At 38.4% G+C, this 22,516-nt stretch overlaps 1 protein-coding gene across 1 annotated transcript; it reads left to right on the top strand.

The window, feature by feature from the left end:
• Positions 1 to 1,709: 1,709 nt before the first annotated feature.
• LOC135473078 (ubiquitin-like protein 7) lies at positions 1,710 to 22,097 on the top strand. The gene is made up of 10 exons (XM_064752886.1): positions 1,710 to 1,850; positions 3,271 to 3,390; positions 3,679 to 3,758; positions 4,134 to 4,218; positions 5,314 to 5,371; positions 6,387 to 6,496; positions 7,354 to 7,412; positions 11,425 to 11,526; positions 11,918 to 12,016; positions 21,811 to 22,097. Exons 1-10 carry the CDS (start codon positions 1,712 to 1,714, stop codon positions 21,934 to 21,936), a joined length of 978 nt encoding a protein of 325 aa, XP_064608956.1. The 5' UTR covers positions 1,710 to 1,711; the 3' UTR covers positions 21,937 to 22,097.
• The last annotated feature ends 419 nt before the right edge of the window (positions 22,098 to 22,516 follow it).

Raw genomic sequence — 22,516 nt, 5'->3', positions numbered from 1 at the left:
ATTGCATGTATTTGCAGATCATCTGATATTTACCGTGGCATGGTTTATGTGCACAGGCCTGGATGCCTCTACACGTCAGTATATTCTGATTCAACATATAAATTATATGTATTGACTACTTGTAATGATTTTTCACCCAACAGTTTGAATTCCATACTCATGCCGAATACAAACAAACAAAACGTAAGACATAATTATCGAAGATTTACGATAAAACAATAAAGATCGGCACAAGAAATGTGAGTTATAAAGAACAGGAAAATATCGGTAAATATATTGCGTATATCAGGATAATAACAATGTTCAGATTAAAGTTCAAATTTCCAGGTCATGAACTGACCATTAGCTTTCATCTGCCGTCTGTAAGTACCCGTGTACGTGACCCTCCCTGAGCACGTGACTTTGGGGAACACCATCAGTGTAAATTTCAATGCTTCTTTGCTGTAAATCGAAGACATCTCACCTCTAACTTCTAATCTTTCGGTGGTGAATGCTTTCACCTCGGGGTATAATGCCAAGCTGGATCTGCAGGAGTCCTTCGTTAGAAGTCTTTCTTGCATAATGATGTGATAGGGGAAGTCGTCTTTGTGGACGTCAGGCTTGGTGTTGTTGAAGGTAACGTCCAGTCGTATTGGCTGAGATGCCAAAGCTCTGTACTCCGCCGGATCATCATCTTTGAAGTTCTCCGGGAAGGTTGGCTTGAGTCGAAAGCTCTGTTCACCATATATAGTAAAGCCTTGAAAGGCTTTTGATGGGTTTGCAAATTTGGTTGGCTTTATAGAATAATTCTTTGTTTTGTGCGTTGACTTTGAGTTGTTATTTAATGCCAACACCGCGGCCATGCGCCGTTTTGTACGAGCCGCTACATTCCTTCCGGAAGCTTTGTCTTGCTGAACACCAAAAGCTGTGGATTTGTTGGCAGCTGTGGGTTTGTTGGCAACTGTGGAGCAGTGTTTGCGACTTGCCACCGAAGTTTTATTGGATAGCTCCTTCAGTCGGTTGTGGAAATATCTTTGATCTCTTGCAACTCTCTCCACAGTTTCCGCCATGCTGGCATCTTGGCTGCTCACAGAATGAGACTGGCTGGACAGTGTTTTTTGGGCGGCCTTTTCTTGACAAGCTATGGAGTTATTGCGGTTCTCTTTGTCAATCTTGGTCACGGATGGGATGGATTGTTTGTCAGTGTCAACTCTCCATGTAGTCATTTCAGCCTCGGATATGTAGGTTGCCACGTAAGGTCGCGATTCGACACTCTGGAGGCTGCATTGCTTAAGGAGGCTATTTTTAGCAATAATTTTGTTAATTTCAATTATGGCTGCATTGCCATATTTCTGATCCATTTCCGACCAGTCATCACTTTCTGATTTCCAGTCCGATTGACGGTCGTACGGGAAATAGCATTGTCGCCATCCCCGGCCGTTTTGCTCAACTTCCAACTGATCGAAAAAATTTTGCAGACTTGTCTTGGGTGATCTTAGTCTGCCACACCTAGCACGATGAAGGACGTACTCATGTGTATGCCGTTTATTTCCTCGGAAATCCTCCACATGTAGGCCGTGTTTTGACATGCCTTGCTTCTTCAAGTGATGCCAAGTCTGAAAACTGCAGTCTGAGGATTACCATGTGCTTCTGTTGACAAACTGATTGTGACGTCACAAAACAAATATTGACCAATGAAAATTGGAACAGCCATACGTGACCGGATTTCAAAATGGCTTCATTGGCAATTTGTGATCGAACGTCAAAAAAGAACGAACGACTGACAGTAACCGATGTAAATACGCAAGGAAATGTAGCGGACTTGAAGGAATTAGTGTCGGAGAAAATCAACGTACCTCCTAAGGATATAGGTTTGTTTTTGTTTTTTTCAAATGTACATTTTTCTGACGTGCAAGTAGCAGTATTGTTCATTCAGTGATCAAATATCGTTACTCTTACGAAGCAAAATTTTATTCACAGTTCGTGTCCTTAAAATGTGTTGTTTTTTTTTCGTTGTAAATTTTGGGTGTCTTTACAGACCATTACTATTAGCGTTCTACTGACAATAGGTGTGCAAGCTATTTTTTTTTTCATTTATCTGGATCCAGTTTAAGCAGTTCGTGTTCATTCTGACAAAGTCTGTGAAATTTACAGGAGACTAAAGGGAGATAATAATGTTTTTCTTAAGAACATGTACATGAGGCTGCTATTTCTTATTTACTCGCATTGGTGCCAAAAAAAAAAAAAGAAGAAGAAGAAGAAAAGACAAGAAAAAACAAGTTATTAGAACTGAGGTGTGGTTGGCATAATTTTGAATATTTACTTCTGCATTTTATCTTGTCTCAACATGCATGTAACAGTGGAATAAGAAGTCATTGCAATACCACAGCGATGCATTTTATGCTTTACTTTTGTAACATTGAACTCAACTTTGTTTACATTACACAGTGGAGGTATAGGGACACGAACAACATTAGACGATATTCTGAGAACTAATGCCGATAATAGCAAAACATTATTGTATGTTAGATAACAGAATGATCTGCACAGCCTATGTTTTTCACTGCTTCGAGTTGGTACTTACTGCGACAGAATTGCCAAGTGCAGTGTTTGGCGCTTACGGTCAGTAGAAATATTGGAGTTTATTCTGGGATTCTTAAAAAACATCATGAAGGAACTATAATTTCAGATACAACTGACGTTGCTGAATTTCTGAGCCCCATATTAATGAATTATGCTAAATTATGTACTAGTCTCTGTCTGTGCGACTGTTTATGTCACTCTACAACAAAAAAAAATCAAATTTTTTTTTTTTTTTGGACATTTCAATTTTAAATTGATCCAGAATAAGAAGACTCTGGTCTTGACAGCTGATGATAAAATTATTTGATTTATCAGGTAAATTAATATAATATGTTTCAAATTGAAGCCAGTCAATGTTCTTTTAGCCACAGAGGAGTATATCAAGTTTATGTTTTTTTTTATTCATGTTTTGAAACTGTCAAGTGGTTTGTGTCATCAAAGGTTACACTGCTGGCCTATGGTCAGTGAAGAGCACTGGATCGGTTTGACTTGGTGAACTTAGCCTTTGTAAGTTGTAAACTTCAGCAAAGCCTAGTTTTGGACCTTGAAGCAGAGTTTTGTATTTACTTTTGACTACCAGGTTCTTTTCATGTAGGCAAAATTTTGTCTACATGAGTAATGCATGTAGTCTCAAGTAAAACGTCAAATGCCTTGACATACACAGTCTTAAATCCAATCCTGATCATTTATTTATTATGTATTTTGTAGAGTTGGTATACTGTGGACAATGCCTTCAGGATCAGAAAACTGTAGACTGTTATGGTGTCAAGAGTGGCTCTACAGTTTATGCCCTCCGCAAACAACATCCAAAAGAAGAAACAGCGCCAAGTGAGACAAAACTCCTATTTGAAAGCACGTCTCTTATTAAAGACACTTGTTCCTCTGATACAATTTTTTTAAGCCAAAATCGATCGTTTTTATTATCTTTTTTTGTTTTTTTTTTGCCTGTTTCTTAAAATACTGGTATTAAATATAATAATAGAAGTAAAGGTGTGAAGTGGAACACTAATTTTATTACAGACTAGAAGTTACCATGTGACTTTCCTGCTTTGTGATTATGTTCTGTAATTTTTACTCTGTAATTGTTGTAAAAATTAATTTCCTTTTATTTTGTAGAATCGCTGACAGATGCAGACATTAGGCACTTTAAAACAGTTTTACGTACAGCATTAATAAACCCAGCATACCAAGCTACTGTAAGTCTCTGTTAGTACTGAACTTCAGTATTGTATGTATTCAGACAATTTCTGTCTTTCTTATGTCTTAGACCTTTAGAATATCTTTCTCAAGTTCTGCACAAGGAGCTGTGGGTTCCTTGCTTAGTGTCCTCCCTGCATAAACTTGACTGTAATATAAATACTACTGAGCGCACTATATAACAAGTACATGTACCAACTAGATCAAAAGTATGAAATAAATATAAAAGAATTTACTGTTTTTTCAGAAAAGATATTGTATTCCAGAAACCTACCCCAGCAATGCAAAGGTTAAGTTTGTGGTTGCTGAAGAAATGCTTTTGTAAACAAAGTTTTCTACTGGAGTTGCAGGAGTTGTGTATAATTTGCTTGTAGGTGGAGAAACTAATAGCAGACCCTCATGAATTGGAATCCCTTATGAACGAGAGCCCTGGATTGGAGCATGACCCAGTGGCACTAGGTGAGATACCCTGGTAGGAACTTGAAGTACATGTAATTCAGGTTGTTAAAAGCTAAAGCATGCCATCAGTTTTTTTTTGGCTGGGAAAAGAATCATATGAGTTATGTTATCAGTCTGATTGACAGAAGCAGAACAGTGTATGATGAGGTAACAGACTGCATTCGCGCTGTTCCTCTATTGGTTTCAGCTTTCTGTCAGGTACTCGATCAGGTACCTGGGCTGGGCCATATATAGGGCCATTTTAGTTGCAGAAAATGTTTTGACTTATGGCGTTGAGCACCCAAGCTAATTAATCTGTATTAAAATTATTGAGAAAATTAAAGAAAAAAAAATTAGATGCTTTAGCAATAAAATGTTAAGTTTTCATACAAATTATATTTGTATGAGAGACTCCACAGCTCGCAAAAATCACCTTTTTGAGTTGCATTTTATGAAAAAAATGTTGCCCTTGAACTTTTGGATCAAAACCAAATTTTTTTCTAAATATTGCTCTGCTGACCAAGGGCTTTGGTTCCCTCTGCTCATAAACAGGTTCACATAAGAGGAATCTTCATAACTGCAGTATTAAACACCAAACAGTTCAGTGGCTAAATAAGTAAATTGTGTGAAAGAAATTGTAAATGGCAGATGAAATTAATAAAGAAACTTCCACCAGTTTTGTAATGTGTGGTCATGTGAACATTTCATTCACCTTTTCTCTACACATAACTTTGACCGCAATACATAATGACTTTATTTTATGTCTTTCGATGATTTTCAAAACACTGACCCCGATAGCACAGATAGAACATCCGCTTCGGGAGCGGTAGATCCAGGGTCAATCCTGGGTCGAGTCACACTTAAGACCTTAAAAGGAGGAAGTTGTAACTTCCTCACTTGGCGTTGAAGGGGATAGTGCAACTACTGGTTGACCCGTTTTAAGCTTAATGGCTTGGATGTGGCAGCTTACTTGCCTTTTGTAAGGAGTCTCAGTGAAGCAGCACTAGAGCAAAAGAGCGGTGGAAATCAGTCCTGCAAGTACGACGTTAAACCCCAAGCACTCACTCACTCACTCCTTCAAGCATATTTACTGAGATGATTTCTGTGTGATTTCAGCAATGCTGTATGACCCTGAATTGTTGGCACTTCTCATCAACCCAGTCAGCATAAACAAGTGAGAAGCTTTCCTCTTGCAATATGGCTTACCTCATATAATGTCTTGAGTTGGTCAGATTTGATAAAGTGACTATTGTTTTTGAGAATATTTCTTGAATTATATGTCTCAAAGGAAATCATTTGCCAGGTACTGTGATAGAGGTGATAGTTTTCTCTGTCCATATGCTTTTCACCTTGTACTAGTGTATGTCTGGAGTATGGGATGACTTAATTAATTTATTTATTTGATTGGTTTTTTACGCCATACTCAAGAATATTTCACTTATACGGCCAGCATTATAGTGGGAGTAAACCGGGCAGAGGAAACCCAGGAGAAACCCTCAACCATCCGCAGGTTACTGGCAGACTGTCTCACTTACGGCCGAGGTGAATTCAATCCTGATCAGATAACTGAATAAAAAACAGAGTGTAAATCACGTTAATCTCAAGTATAAAGACATCTGCCCCAGCTGACCAAGTTATACATAAGGTAGGAACATGTACAAATTACAGTGTACTATATGTATGTGTACACATCAGGCCTTTTGTTTTTTTTTTGCCTTACATCATTTTTTTTTTTTATTTTACTTGACATCATTGGGTTTTTTGTCATGTGAAGTCATTTTTTACCAGAATCCGAGTGCATTTCTGTTGATTAGCTTTGCAGGAATCTACCAGAATCAATCCAAATCTAGTACCACAAAGCAGTTGCTACAAAAGTTGTAAAAAAAATGTTTTTTGAATGTAACTTTTTTATGAGAATCCAAGCAAGATTCCCATATTTTTGGTTTACAGGAGTCCTGACAAGAATCTGATTTCCAGATTCCAGTCAAAAGTAAAGCCATGCTCTGTAAATGTCACATCACAACAATACCTTGCTACTATATAACCGTCATACTGTTGATATGGTTTATAATAATAATTCATCCAGATATAACAAGCCCATCTGTAATGTTTATAATAGATAAATAATATAATAGAAATAATAGTAAAATAAATAATTATTTCATTGCTGTGGCATGTGTTGTTACTAGTGTACTGGAGGCTCACCCTGCACTAGCACAGGCTGCTATTAACGTGTCTGCCAAAGTCAGTGAGGAAGGAGGAAAGGCGACAAGTGCAAATGGTGCTGGCTCATCAGCAGGTACGTCATAATATGGCCAGTAATATGTGTATTAGGTGTATCTTCCTGTTTATTCCTGCTAATAGTTTGTGTGTACAATGCTTATTGGGACTATACACAGGGACTATATGTGATAGGTTAAAGTGTGATACACTTTGCAACGTGAAAGTCTCAAAAAAACCTATCCTAATGAATCAGACCTTGTATGCTAATGATAAAAGGTCTAACAGAGGCCCATTCCCAAAATGCTGGGTATTTTCCCATCCGCACTGAGGACCTCTGTAGCAGTTTCTACCTGACATTTTCTCAATCAATTTTTGGTCCAACAAAAATGCAATCCCTTTGTCTAGGGATATGGTAATTAAGAAAATGTCAGGTAGCAAACAGCCAAGATTTTTCTGTTTGTAGGATGACTTCAGGTGGTTAAACAAACATTACTGTAATTCTTCAATCTTTTTACATGTTTATTTTGAGCATATTCTGGGGGCATTATACTGTGTTGATTGATAAAATTATACTTTTTGTGAAGCCCTGAAATTGGCCAACCCAACCAATGTAGTTTTGTCTCAAAATTCAGACGAAAAAGGTGCATAAATTGCATTTGCAACATAAATTGCTCTTTTATTTGCTAAAAAGTTGAGGAATTAAGGTATATCTGACTTGTTGGTTCTGTGGTTAGAAATATGATTGTGTCTTTTATATGTAGTTATTTTAGTCACTTTGTTTAAAGGCTGTGGCAGTTTCGGAGGGCGATTAAACTCGAGACAATTAGCCTGTCAATAAGATAGCAAAATAGATGCAGCTATTTTTAATATTATCTTTTTGTAGATGATGTAGATAACTTCTTGCAAGTAGAGACTGCTTCTTCCACATTTCAGGAACTTACTCTTTGGATCAGATGTCAGATGAGGAAGACAACATGGCTCCCTCTCAGCCGGTATGTATAACCGCTGCAACCTGCTTTTGGGAGATACCCTAAAATGGGTTTGCATGTAACATTATGCGAGCCTCTGTAATTTCATCCATCTGTTTACAAAGATACATGTATAGATCTAAGTTAAAAACAAAGAAAACACCAACAACCATCTTTATTCTCTTTTTTTTATTTTTGAAGAATGTTTCACATGTAAAGAATCACAGTCCAAGGCATTGATTGTAACTTATTCATACTAGATGCCTGATGTTTGTTCTGGGACCTTGTCTAATAAAGCATGCATTATGTTGCAAAAGGAACATAGTGTAGAAAAATTTTGCTAATTCAGGACATTACCGCTTCCCATTTAGCACCAGCTTTGTCAGCTTGTATCTTGTCATCACTACTATATCTGACGGACTGTAGTGGTGCAGCCAGTGCAGAGCAATGACCCAGGAACCTCTCGCCAATGAGAGTGTGTTGTGTGTTCAAGTCCTGCTCATGATGGCTTGATAGAAGCCAACACCCTTTGGAAGGTCAATTTAAGGGTGCCTTTGTCTCCTCTGTCTCTCACAAGCTCTCAGTTAGTAGCAGCTCTGTCAGCCTGTATGTTGTCATCACTACTGTATCTGACTGGCTGATGGTGTATTTGTTCCCTTAGTCTGACTCAACTGCTGTAGGTCAGGGTATTACGACTTCCTAACGGCTTTGTCAGCCTGTATCATGTCATCACTACTGTATCTGACTGACTGTAATGATGTATTTATCTCCTCAGTCTGGCTCAGCTGCTGGAGGTCAGGGTATCACGACATCTCAGTTAGCAGCAGCTTTGTCAGCCTGTATGTTGTCATCACTTCTGTATCTGACTGACTGTAATGATGTATTTATTTCCTCAGTGTATTCTCAGCTGCTGGCAGTCAGGACATCACAACCTCTCATTTAGCAGCAGCGTTGTCAGCCTGTATTTTGTCATCACTCCTGTATCTAACTGACTGTAATGATGTATTTATCTCCTCAGTCTGGCTCAGCCGCTGGAGGTCAGGACATCACAAGCTCACAGTTAGCAGCAGCGTTGTCAGCCTGTATCTTGTTATCACTACTGTATCTGACAGACTGTAATGGTGCTTTTACTCCTCAGTCTGGCTCAGCTGCTGTTAGTCAGGACATCACAACCTCTCATTTAGCAGCAGCTTTGTCAGCCTGTATCTTGTTATCACTACTGTATCTGACAGACTGTAATGGTGCTTTTACTCCTCAGTCTGGCTCAGCTGTTGACAGTCAGGACATCACAAGCTCACAGTTAGCAGCAACTTTGTCAGCCTGTATTTTGTCATCACTTCTGTATCTGACTGACTGTAATGATGTATTTATCTCCTCAGTGTGGCTCAGCTGCTGGCAGTCAGGACATCACAACCTCTCATTTAGCAGCAGCGTTGTCAGCCTGTATTTTGTCATCACTTCTGTATCTGACTGACTGTAATGATGTATTTATCTCCTCAGTGTGGCTCAGCTGCTGGCAGTCAGGACATCACAAGCTCACAGTTAGCAGCAACTTTGTCAGCCTGTATTTTGTCATCACTTCTGTATCTGACTGACTGTAATGATGTATTTATCTCCTCAGTGTGGCTCAGCTGCTGGCAGTCAGGACATCACAACCTCTCATTTAGCAGCAGCGTTGTCAGCCTGTATCTTGTTATCACTACTGTATCTGACAGACTGTAATGGTGCTTTTACTCCTCAGTCTGGCTCAGCTGCTGATAGTCAGGACATCACAACCTCTCATTTAGCAGCAGCTTTGTCAGCCTGTATCTTGTTATCACTACTGTATCTGACTGACTGTAATGATGTATTTATCTCCTCAGTGTGGCTCAGCCGCTGGAGGTCAGGACATCACAAGCTCACAGTTAGCAGCAACTTTGTCAGCCTGTATTTTGTCATCACTTCTGTATCTGACTGACTGTAATGATGTATTTATCTTCTCAGTCTGGCTCAGCCGCTGGAGGTCAGGACATCACAAGCTCACAGTTAGCAGCAACTTTGTCAGCCTTTATTTTGTCATCACTTCTGTATCTGACTGACTGTAATGATGTATTTATCTCCTCAGTGTGGCTCAGCTGCTGGCAGTCAGGACACCACAACCTCTCATTTAGCAGCAGCGTTGTCAGCCTGTATCTTGTTATCCCTACTGTATCTGACAGACTGTAATGGTGCTTTTACTCCTCAGTCTGGCTCAGCTGTTGACAGTCAGGACATCACAAGCTCACAGTTAGCAGCAACTTTGTCAGCCTGTATTTTGTCATCACTTCTGTATCTGACTGACTGTAATGATGTATTTATCTCCTCAGTGTGGCTCAGCTGCTGGCAGTCAGGACATCACAAGCTCACAGTTAGCAGCAACTTTGTCAGCCTGTATTTTGTCATCACTTCTGTATCTGACTGACTGTAATGATGTATTTATCTCCTCAGTGTGGCTCAGCTGCTGGCAGTCAGGACATCACAAGCTCACAGTTAGCAGCAGCGTTGTCAGCCTGTATCTTGTTATCACTACTGTATCTGACAGACTGTAATGGTGCTTTTACTCCTCAGTCTGGCTCAGCTGCTGGCAGTCAGGACATCACAACCTCTCATTTAGCAGCAGCTTTGTCAGCCTGTATTTTGTCATCACTTCTGTATCTGACTGACTGTAATGATGTATTTATCTCCTCAGTGTGGCTCAGCTGCTGGCAGTCAGGACATCACAAGCTCACAGTTAGCAGCAACTTTGTCAGCCTGTATTTTGTCATCACTTCTGTATCTGACTGACTGTAATGATGTATTTATCTCCTCAGTGTGGCTCAGCTGCTGGCAGTCAGGACATCACAACCTCTCATTTAGCAGCAGCGTTGTCAGCCTGTATCTTGTTATCACTACTGTATCTGACAGACTGTAATGGTGCTTTTCTCCTCAGTCTGGCTCAGCTGCTGATAGTCAGGACATCACAACCTCTCATTTAGCAGCAGCTTTGTCAGCGTGTATGTTGTCATCACTACTGTGTCTAGCTGACTGTAATGGTGTATTTATCTCCTCAGTCTGGCTCAGCTGCTAGAGGTCAGGGTATCACAACCTCTCATTTAGCAGCAGCGTTGTCAGCCTGTATGTTGTCATCACTACTGTGTCTAACTGACTGTAATGGTGTATTTGTCTCCTCAGTCTGGCTCAGCTGCTAGAGGTCAGGGTATCACAACATCTCAGTTAGCAGCAGCTTTGTCAGTGTGTATTTTGTCATCACTACTGTGTCTAACTGACTGTAATGGTGTATTTATCTCCTCAGTCTGGCTCAGCTGCTAGAGGTCAGGGTATCACGACATCTCAGTTAGCAGCAGCTTTGTCAGCGTGTATGTTGTCATCACTACTGTGTCTAACTGACTGTAATGGTGTATTTATCTCCTCAGTCTGGCTCAGCTGCTAGAAGTCAGGGTATCACAACATCTCAGTTAGCAGCAGCTTTGTCAGCCTGTATCTTGTCATCACTTCTGTATCTGACTGACTGTAATGGTGTATTTATCTCCTCAGTCTGGCTCAGGTGCTAGAAGTCAGGGTATCACGACATCTCGGTTAGCAGCAGCTTTGTCAGCGTGTATGTTGTCATCACTACTGTGTCTAACTGACTGTAATGGTGTATTTATCTCCTCAGTGTGGCTCAGCTGCTAGAGGTCAGGGTATCACAACATCTCAGTTAGCAGCAGCTTTGTCAGCCTGTATGTTGTCATCACTTCTGTATCTGACTGACTGTAATGGTGTATTTATCTCCTCAGTCTGGCTCAGGCGCTAGAAGTCAGGGTATCACGACATCTCAGTTAGCAGCAGCTTTGTCAGCGTGTATGTTGTCATCACTACTGTGTCTAACTGACTGTAATGGTGTATTTATCTCCTCAGTGTGGCTCAGCTGCTAGAGGTCAGGGTATCACAACATCTCAGTTAGCAGCAGCTTTGTCTGCCTGTATTTTGTCATCACTACTGTATCTGACTGACTGTAATGGTGTATTTATCTCCTCAGTCTGGCTCAGCTGCTGGAGGTCAGGGTATCACAACATCTCAGTTAGCAGCAGCGTTGTCAGCAGCTACAGGTGGTATCTCATCTCCCGGCACAAGCAGACAGGTAAATATCGCATTCCCCTAACTGCAAAGTGTGTGTTTACAGCTGTCAAGGACACTTTCTACTTTCACTGAGTGTTGGATTTGAATTTGTATGTATTTGCATCGATCATTGAAGTAAAAGAGCTTGGAGCCCATCTGTCAAACAAGCTGTATCACATAATCATTTGCATACAAGTGGCATTTGCAAAATACTGGATGGGTTAACCATAAAGGTGTGTGTATCTTAACATAACAAAAAACATAAATAAAGAATATTTGAAGGATATTGAAAGGGGTCTTTAATTATACCAGACAATCAAAGATATTCCTGTAGATGTATGACCATATATACACCTAATTTTCCACATAAGTTTTATAACTTATAATAATGATGTGTCATGATTTTGTTGCAGAGCGATTCTCAGTCTCGCATCACGGCTGACTTCTTCCAGCAGGCTTTATTACAGGCTCAGGGCGCTCATGCCACACCCCCTGACCCTAACACAATACAGGTGAGTTGCCTGTATACTTTTTGAACTTCTCAGCCTTCAGAGCACCGAACTGCCGTAGGTGTAATTTAGACTACCTTCTTCGAAGTCCAAGGTAAATGTTGTTCTCTGTTGGAGTTGTCTATTTCGTACAATTTGGACCTCTGTAGCAGTCCAGCACAAACATTTCTAGTTAGGATCTACTTTTAACCAGTCAAACACATCTTGTGTCAGAACATAGCAACCTTCTTTATATCACGAGACTGTGTGAGAGAAATCGGTTTACCCAGCCAAGATTTCTGTGTTTTGCAAGTTTAGCTATATGCAAGTGACACATTTTATTTGATTCTGGTTGGTTCATCTACCTTATAGGGCCTCTTAAATGGTTTTAATATTTTTTTCAAAAGTACCATTGTAAGGCCTTTATGTGCTCCTGAGCCTGCACTTTTACAGGCCAAACTTTAGGTGAAATATATTATGTTTCTTTGAGTATTGAAATTCTAGTCAAATATTTCAATTTGAAGTATTCAGGGGGAACAACTCTTCAAGAAAGAAAAATTTATTCCGGTGGTCTACCTTTATTTTATTCAGCTGTCATTAAATGGCCCAGCAGCTTATTTGTGGGTGATGCTCTGTTCTATAATACATGCCCCTCAAAGCAAAACAGACTAGGTCACTTTGAAATGTGCTGGATTTTGTCACCTGATACAAATAGTGCAGAATAAAGTGAGATTTGAGACCTCTGATACTAGTTTGACATATCTCCTAACTGAAAGCTGCAGATGAACTAATGAGAGCTGATTTGAGTTGATTGGCTATGGGTATTGCTGTACACGCGGACAGCTTTGTCCTTGAAACATTTCAGGCACAAAGATTCTTTAATTGTCATATTTTGTCATTTGATGACATGTTTTATTGCAAGCCCTCAGTGAGTGAGCGGTTAACCAAAGTGGAGGAATGTTCAAATCCATTATTGTCCGGATTCGCTCTGGATTCTCTTTATGTCATGCCATGAGTGTGCATGTTGAGGTCCAGTAAAAGTAAAAGCAATGAAAGCAACAAAATATTAGTGGTGGTATTTTAAAAAGTGCTGGATGTATTGAGCTAAGATTTTGCACACAAGTAAAGCTCAGTAATACAATTTATTTATTTATTTATTTGATTGGTGTTTTACGCCATACTCAAGAATATTTCACTTATACGACGGCGACCAGCATTATGGTGGGAGGAAACCGGGCAGATCCCGGGGAAAACTCACAACCATCCGCAGGTTGCTGGAAGACCCTCAGTAATACAATGTTCTATCATTGATTTGCTATGTGCATAATAAATTTGACAAGTTATAACATTCATGATTTAGCATATTGTGTATTAGAACCAATGTTAAACAGAATATTAAACAGGGGTGGTATCTTAAAAAGTATTGAGCTCAGGTTTTGCATACATGTAGAGCACAATACCACAATGGGGATATTCCATTGTTTTGCTGTATGCATATTAAGTACTATTAAGTACAAAACTCATGATTTAGTGTGTTCTGTATTAGAATCAATATTAGGGGTGGTATCTCAAAAAGTACTGTATATAAAACACATTGACACGAGGGGTGGGTGTGTTCCATCGCTGATGCTCCGTGTTTATTAAGTCACAGTAAACCATTAAATTCACGATTTCAGCACTTTATATATTGAGCTGAAGTTTTGCATTCACGTGTATCCGACATGTGAGCTCTTTGGTAGACTTCCTATCAAATCTAAGATAATGGAATGTAAATTTTAATTTGTCTGTTGTTCTTATGTTAACTTGTGATGAACACTCGCTAGGATCTAATGCAATGCGCACCATTTCATTGGATACATGTAGATGTATTATTCTTTTCCTAATGTGGCTGGTGGGTTTATGTTGGATATGCATGTTTAAGGCAATGAGTTTTATGGGTGTGGAAGACTGGAGTACTGTGTTATTGACTGTACACCTTATTGGTGTCAAACAAGTGCATGTACAATGAATGTACAGGTAGAGATGGCCCCACAGTCTCTATTGACTAATTACGGTCACCAAGTCGCTAGCAAAACAATGAGAGAAAGGAGATGCCGGAGGCTAAGATTGAACCCTCACTGTGTTTGACTCATATTGTAGAGAATCTGACTGACAATTGGAACTTTATATTTTCCAAATAAGGATCACACCGTATATAAAAGTTATGTACATGTACATGCCGTGCTAGATTTGAACTGAATTTGCTGATATTTATTTTATTTATTTCATTGATGTGCTATGCCGTACTCAAGAATATTTCACTTATATGACTGCAGCCAGCATGATGATGGGAGGAAACCTGACAGAGCTTGGGGAAAACCCATGACCATCTGCAGGTTTCCGACAGACCTTCTAACGCTCAACTGGAGAGGAAGCCAGTATGAGCTGGACTTGAACTCACAGCAACCACATTCCTGTGTCATTGTGCTGTGCCACACTGGCCCCGAATTCCCTGATATGCCTCCTTCTTCCTTGCATATGTTTCATCAGCTTATGGCCTGATGTCAACACAGTGTAAGTATGTGGGCATGTTTTGATACACAATAGTAAATATACCAAACTAAAAGAAAGATGACTCCTGTCAGCTCTTGACATCTGACCTCTGACCCAGAACGGCTGTGGTTCACGACTGACTCAGACACACTTGTATACAGCTTGTTTATCTCATGCACTTATAACCTATTGACATTACCTCTTGTTATCTCCTGTCATCTCTATAAACTCAGTCTGACTAATTGCCAGTAATACATTATGTTGTACAACCATTTAATAAGGGTAATTGCTTTCTTGTTGAGCAGTAGTCAGCAGGTCATTGAGAAGTCACTGTGGTACTACTGTAATTCTTCAACCTTTTGGCATGTTTGCAAGGTGTCTATTTACACATATTCTGAAGTTATTATTTTGTGTAGACTGATAAAATCACACTTTTTGTGTAGCTCTGAAATTGGCCAATCCTACCAATGTAATTTTGCTTCCAAAATCAACTAAAAAGTGTGCATAAATTGCACTAAAAGTTGCTCTTTCATATGCAAAAGGGTTGAGGGATTACGGTATTATAGCATTACAGGTCATGTGAGGCCACATTGTAAGGTCTATTTCTGGACCTGTAGTTTCCAGTTTATTAATGTCAAGGATTCACAGTTTAATACACGTACATTGTAGGTTTTCATATACCTTTAGCAATGGTATGAAAACAACAGGTCATGTTTTAACCTTTTAACAAGTTCATGTTGTATTTAATAAGGACTATTTGGCAGTTTTTGCTAAAAATACAAATTAAAATTATAATTATAGTTTGTTTATTTCCTCTAAGGTGATGCCCAAGTTGTACTTTCATATTTATGGTCCAGTTATGATGACACAGAAATTGAGTGCTGGGTTTCCCCTCCTCTGGGTAAAATTAAGGAAATTCTGAAATACTTTTAAGCTACATTAATTTACACTAGGGGGGAAGATGTTACATCCAGATTTTACTCTGTGTGTATGTGGTACTTGTATATATAATAATGAATTCTTTTTTCCTAAGGATTAGCGACATGTTTGAAGTATCTGACACATGAACGTCTTTCAAGGCCTTGTTTGCTACCAGCACTCTAGAATTTTCTTGTAAATGCTCAATTATAAGAAATTTCTGGCTCTCAAATAAAAGTTTCACCAGTTTTTTCCTCATTTGTGAAAGATTTGTGTGCTAAAGAAATTTTTATAAAAAGGAATTAAGCGATTTTGTGATTTTTGCAAGGAAATCTGGGCAAGTTATTCTGCTCCTAAGTCTTATGGGGTTAACTTTTGTTTTTTTGGTTTATATTTAATTATTTTTTGTCTCCCAATCAACTTTGGGGAATGGAATAGATTCACTTCCAGTTTTGGTAATATAATTGTTTAACATATTCACATAGAAAAGCTTTTGATTTTGTTTGAAGTATTTTAAGTTCCTCCATCCATCAAAAATGAAGATAAGGTATGGTGACTTTGCCAGTTACATCAATTTGGTCAGTGTAGAAAATTGAGTAATAAAATCTGAAGTCAGTCTTTCTTTATGCCGTACATGTGACATGCAGTGCAGTGTAGTATATTCCTTGTTGGTTACAGTGATAGTTGTGCCAGACTCAACACGTTCTGGCACAGCAGTGGAATTACGTTGAGTTAATGTGAAGATTAATAAGCTGACAGCTCAGTCTGTGGTGTGTAAAGGTCAAGTGCTCTCAGGGCACTTGTGCCTGTGTCAGTAGTCAAATTACTCTCCTCCTAACTGAAGCTTCCAAGTATAGCTGACCACAGCTAGGTGTTTATAACAGCAGGTCAACTATGGGTGATTATTGCCTGTTCTAACGAAACTTTGATGTAATAGCCTGACCTCAAGTTAACCCAGTGTCACCTTCTGGACTTGTCATGCTTTGTTCACCTTCCCTGCTTTATGATATCCAGGAAAGGGAATGGTCTGGGGTTGTCAGTGCCCTGGAAGTGTCCTTTAGAATTTCATGCATAACTGGAATTGATCTTCTGAAGGTTTAATTTGGTTGGATAGCTCAGCCAATTGACTGTTACATTGTATTCAGTCTAAGTCTTGATTCATGCTGATCTTTATGTATTAGCTTGTACCTAGATTTGGTTGTTTATCTTTTCTGCAGGTCAGTTCCTGATCATTATGGTCATCCAGTTGCAAAGAATTTTTGAAAAAAAGGTTGTGGATTGCCTTAAAGTTTATAAAACAAACATAATTAACTTAAAAGCTTATTAGGCTATTGAAGTGACAACATTTGCTTGCAAATGTATGTAGTGGAAGAAATCTGTGATTATTACACTTAGGTAGACCTTCAAACAAAACCTTCTAAAGGCCTTCTGCAAGATTAAATCAACATACATGCACAGGTATATGATGGAAGAGTCTTAGATTTTATACTTGCCTCTATTTTACTGACCGAGTCTTAGAATAAAAGCATGGTTTATGTGACTGCCAAAGATGTCTATATCTGACTGACAGAACCTCAGGATGAAAGCTTTGTACATATCTGACTGTGAGAGCCGCAGGATGAAAGCTTTGTCTCTATCTGACTGACAGAGCCTCAGGATGAAAGCTTTATTTATATCTGACTGACAGAGCCTCAGGATGAAAGCTTTGTCTCTATATGACTGACAAAGATGCATGTGCAAATGCATTATCGGTTGGATTTTGAAACTTTTAAGATGACAATGGATTTCTTTTAATGGATGGCAATGCTCGTCCACATTGTGCCAGAGTGATAAATGTTTAATGTTTGAACATGAAGGCATTGAGCACGTGCAATGGTCCGCCAATTTCCCAGATCTTAATCCTATTGAGCAATTGTGGGAGCAGTTGAAACAAGCGGTGGATGGCCGTGTTATGATGGCGTTTGATCTTGATGACGTTAGACAACTGGTTCAGGAGGAATGTTGTCATTCCTCAAAATCCTGTCACATGCCTCATTAACACGATGCAACCTCTATTTCTCAGTGTGATACAAAATTGCAATGGTTATACCAGATTTTAACATTATCTGGCCATTCAAGTAGACACAATCATCTTCAATCTGTAAAATTTTCAAAATCCAACAGATACTGTGTTTGCGGATGCTCATTGGAGCACATATATATACAGGCGAATCCTTTGCTACAGTTTTGTCTTACTGAGATTCAAAATTTCACAACGATTGGGCAAATATCTTGGTAAATGTCAAATATTGTTTTGGGGGGAACTTACTTGTTATGCACTGGTTACATGTATGACAGACAGAGCCTCAGGGAAAAGACTTTACCTGTATTTGACTGACCGAGCCTCAGGATATCTATATATATATAACTTAAGAATAAAAGTTTTGTCTAAATATGTTATCTGCAGGACCTCAGAACAGATGTCAGTACCTGGCTGACTTAAATAGTATACACTGTGCTATCCGTAATTAGTTGAGTTAAGACTCTTGAGACAGCTATTTTGTATTATTAATTTATAGCCTGACAGAAACTGTTAATAGGCTTACATGAAAGTTCTAGCATTGTGGCCCAAGATTTGATTTTACACTCGGTGTATCTTGAAATTTGTTGTGGTACATGTAGCTTTGTGTAGATATTAGCATGGTTGTAGCAACATCAGTTTTAGGACCTTATACTTTGTTGGTATCAATGATTACGGCCTGACACAGGGGCGTAGGAAGGCCCCACTTTTAAAAGTGGAGGGGGCAGCATATCTACCGCCCCCCCCCCCCCACACACACACACACTTTTCATGTTCCGGGAATTATTATATATACTTGTAACACAAATAGGCCTCTTTGCCGAATAAAACATCTCACCATGGCAAATATATTTTCTCGGTAAACTAAACATGGTAAACAGCAATTTTCCCAGTGCACATTAGTATTAATATAGAGCCTACATGATTTTTCAAACACCGTCCCAGTGTCATGCTTACAGATTATGAATAGTTTGACCATACAGCGTTTTAAGACATTCTTTGTATCTTTTTTTTGTGTCAACATTAATGACAGTATTTTAAACGTTTAAACTAGACAACTGGAAACAAGAAACCATTAACTACAATTGCATACTGGATATTTTGTAGACCTGAAGACACAGAGGTGGTGTGTGTTATTTCGTTATCGTTTTAATAAATTTAGCTTGCTTAATAATGTTTGGATTTATTTAAGGATTGTTTTTAACCAAGTAAAGTGCTTTTGAATTATTGGTTTACATGGTGGCTCATGGGAGTAAATGATGTCAGGATCGGTTTTCTTTCCTCAAAGTAGTTTGCAATGAGGATCGGCCTAACAACGCATTTATAACTGCTGCTTTATGAGGTTTTGAATTAATATATTTACATGACAGAAACGTGCTATACACTGGCATGTATTGTGTCTAATGTATGTGTCTACGTAGAATGCAATTTTTCTCATGTGTTTTGCTTGGCTCAAAATAATCTTTAAAATAAATCCAACCACCTGGACATTTTTCATTGTCTTTGACATATAGTTCATTTTATTGTTTCCCTTCTTTTTATGAGAGTTACTTAGCGTAGGCAGTTTTTGAAGTACAAATGTTCATGCCACATGTACTGAAATAATGGTCTTTTATTAATAACAATTTATCTGCAACATCGGTTTTGTATTTTATGCATCCATACAACCATGGCAGCAATTGTTGTAAGGTTGTGAAGTTTGATTATTTCTCAAAGATTTTGCTTTTCCAGATCACATGATATAGTGTCACAAAGTTATATATACCTGTTTTTCCAAACTGATAATGTGCCAAAATTACATAGGTTTATGTAGGTTTGCTTGCTTTAACTTTCAGTACACATACAGATGTAGCATATATTAATATATACAATTCTCCCGTGGAAGGGCAAATCATCTACAGTGTAATTTGACTAAAAAGTGGACTCATTTATCTCCAAACACAATCTTTTTTTCTAATTTAGTGACTGTGTTTTAATGGGATGACATTGCAGTTCTCTTCAGCCTTAGCTTCAGCAGAATAATTAATATATTTGTACAATGTATGTACTCATCGGTGTTGAGTTATTTATTTCATTAAGGTTTATCGTCATTCCAAGATCAATTCACTTAGGACGGGTTGCAATATTCATCAGTGAAGGAAAGATAAGTAATCGATGTAACCACCAATTTTGGCGCGTTACTGACAATTACCCTAAATCACGCCTTTTTTCTGAGCCAAAGGCCTGATCAAAAAGTGTATGTATACATGTGAATGACATTTGATTTCAGTTGAAAGCAAGCCAGCGCGAATAGGCAGGCAAGTTTACCCCCAAGGCCCAGTAAAAACATGGAGGTTTCTTTCCACCGATTCTCCCCCATACGAGTTAAATGCTTGTATTAGTCAATCTTCGCCAACCTTTCTCCGACATGCATAAATTTAATGTTGAATTCTGGATAAATTGATACAGTCTTTCTTGATCCATGGTTCTCTAGGCAAAAGCATCAACAATTGAGCTAAACATCTATTTCAAGTTTTTCAGGCAGGCTTAAATTGTCAATAACACCTCCATCTGGCATATCTAAGATAAGGTAAATCGTCTCTAAGGCGATATAGCTCTTTCATAGCTTCCGGAGCTTTGGTGTCCCTTGGACTCTTGCCTTTTTTTACTGGGACTCTTGGCCCGCCCACTTTGAAATTGCTTCCTACGCCCTTGTGACAAATCAGCCATCGTTTAATCAGAAACTTTCCCGTAAATACGGCCATCTCACTAAATCTCAGTCTTCATATCAATGAATTTACTGTATTTCTTCAACCACTAAAGCACCTTTTCAGCCGAATTTATGCATACAATTACCGGTGCTATGAAAACAACCCCAAAATTGATTTGCCTGTGTCAATAAAGATGTAAGCTTCATAAAACTTCATTCAAGCGGTTGAAAAGATTGAAGAATTATGGTAGTAAACAAGTACCAGTATTAGTAATCACTGATCACATAAACGGGCTTAGTTCCTGACAAGATACGCAGTGTGCATTCTAATTCATATTGTCTGACCTCTAAATAAACTAACAGGAATTATGTGGAATATAAATGTGTAGGATAAATAATATTGGATATGGCATAAGTGATGTTCAGTGTCTGAAGTGGTTTTTTCCTGAATCCTTGTTCACATTTTGTGTCAAATGCTGCTGATGTATGATTTCTATGTTTAACTGTGCCTCAATGAGTTTCTTCACTTTTGTGTTCACTGTTGTGTTCACTGTTGGTGTGAGGTATGACAGGATGGTGATCGTGAAGCTCACACCTCGCCTCCTTCCTGTCTGCTATGGTCAGGAAACTAGTCGTCAAGATCTGACCTTACTGGGTAACCATGGTGACACTTATATAACATTCACTGCTGCTCATTACAAACCACCTCCCAAGAGACATAGTAAATGGTGAACATGAATTCTCAAAATAGTTAGACCCAGGTGAAATCGGGTCATGAACTGCTGACAAAAGGTCAAGCTTCAGCACCATGTATCATTATTAAATGCAGTGCGCTTTTACCATTGCAGTCAAAGTTTTCCTGGTTCCACCTTAGCATGCTTGAATGTGCCAACACGATAATTTTTAATTATGTATGACTGCATTGATATGTATGGAGCTATATGAATTGTGCGTATACATGAACTGTTTTGTGAGTTTGAACATAACAGGCTTTCAGAACTAAATTTCCGAACACATGGTGTTATAAAAATATCTTGCTTTGATAGCAGAAAATGGAAATAAGAATGTTATTTCCTAGATATAAATGTACACAAACTTGCTAACAAAAACCAGTGGCCTACACCATTCAAAATTGAAAGTCATGGTCAGGTAGTGATATTTAATGCATTGTTAGGAAAGCTTTTGTTTTGATACATTTTCTGTAATAAATACATGTTGTTGCAGTATTTGGATGATCAACTGATGTAACAGGAAGTGTATGTACATGTACCAGCCCTGTGAAGATAACTCTAACTCATCTTGTTTTCAGAACTGTGGTGAACATTTCAGTCTTTTCCATTTCTTGTTAACATTGCTGGTTACTTTCAGTTTCCAATCTAAACATTGTAATAATGACTTCATGAGGTGCTTTATAAAGGACATCTGAGTCGATGTAGTGTTGTACACTCTTAGTTCTATACAAGTTCAGTGATGATAATAGAAGTAAAGGCATTTCCATGTATACTTGTAAACAGTTTCAGTTGAGGTGGAGATGCCTTTATTTCGTTATTGACATGAGAGTTGTTGCACTTTTAATGACTGTAGTAAAGTTTAATTTAGTCATGTTGTTGTTGTGCACAGGTACAGTTACAACAGCTGAGGGACATGGGTATCGCAGATGAGGACGTGGCCAGGAGGGCGCTGCAAGCTACAGGAGGGGATATACAGATGGCATTAGACCTTATCTTTGGGGATGGAAACTTTTGAATTCATGCTAATAACCATAAATGATACATGTCTTTGTTAAAGAAAAAGAGAAAAAATGAATTGTCTGTATACTAGGAAGGTGACATCAGAAAGGATATAATATGAACTAGTTGTAAGCTTTGGCCTTCTGACTCAAATTTTGTCTTCAAGAAAATCAGATTATATGTAAGTATGAATATCAATATGATGTAACAACTTAATTTAATAAAAATAATACATATAAATTGTTTGTCTTGTACCATTTTCTTTTTTTTTCCATCTTATAATTTTTTTTTTTTGCGGGTGTGAAGTTGGAGGTAAATAATATATAGATGTCTTCAGCTACATGACTATATTAGCTGATTGGTACATGGATTGTCAAATGCAGTTTTGCATATCAAACACTTCTGTGGTAAAGTTGTGCACCAACTCCCTGCAATGTCTTTTACCACCACAATGATTTACAACTCCATATCATGTGAAGTCACTGCTCTGCAATCCTTATGCATACAGCAGTAACAGTATAATAATTTTGGTGTTTCTTGTTTATTAAATGGCAAGATCTTAGCACAATATAAATAGAGGATAATATCTGTGTATG

This window comes from Liolophura sinensis, chromosome 8 (assembly GCF_032854445.1).
Source record: "Liolophura sinensis isolate JHLJ2023 chromosome 8, CUHK_Ljap_v2, whole genome shotgun sequence".
NCBI classification, from domain to species: domain Eukaryota; kingdom Metazoa; phylum Mollusca; class Polyplacophora; order Chitonida; family Chitonidae; genus Liolophura; species Liolophura sinensis.
The sequence above is the reverse complement of the archived record's forward strand: the minus strand, read 5'-3'. Positions and strand labels throughout refer to the sequence as shown.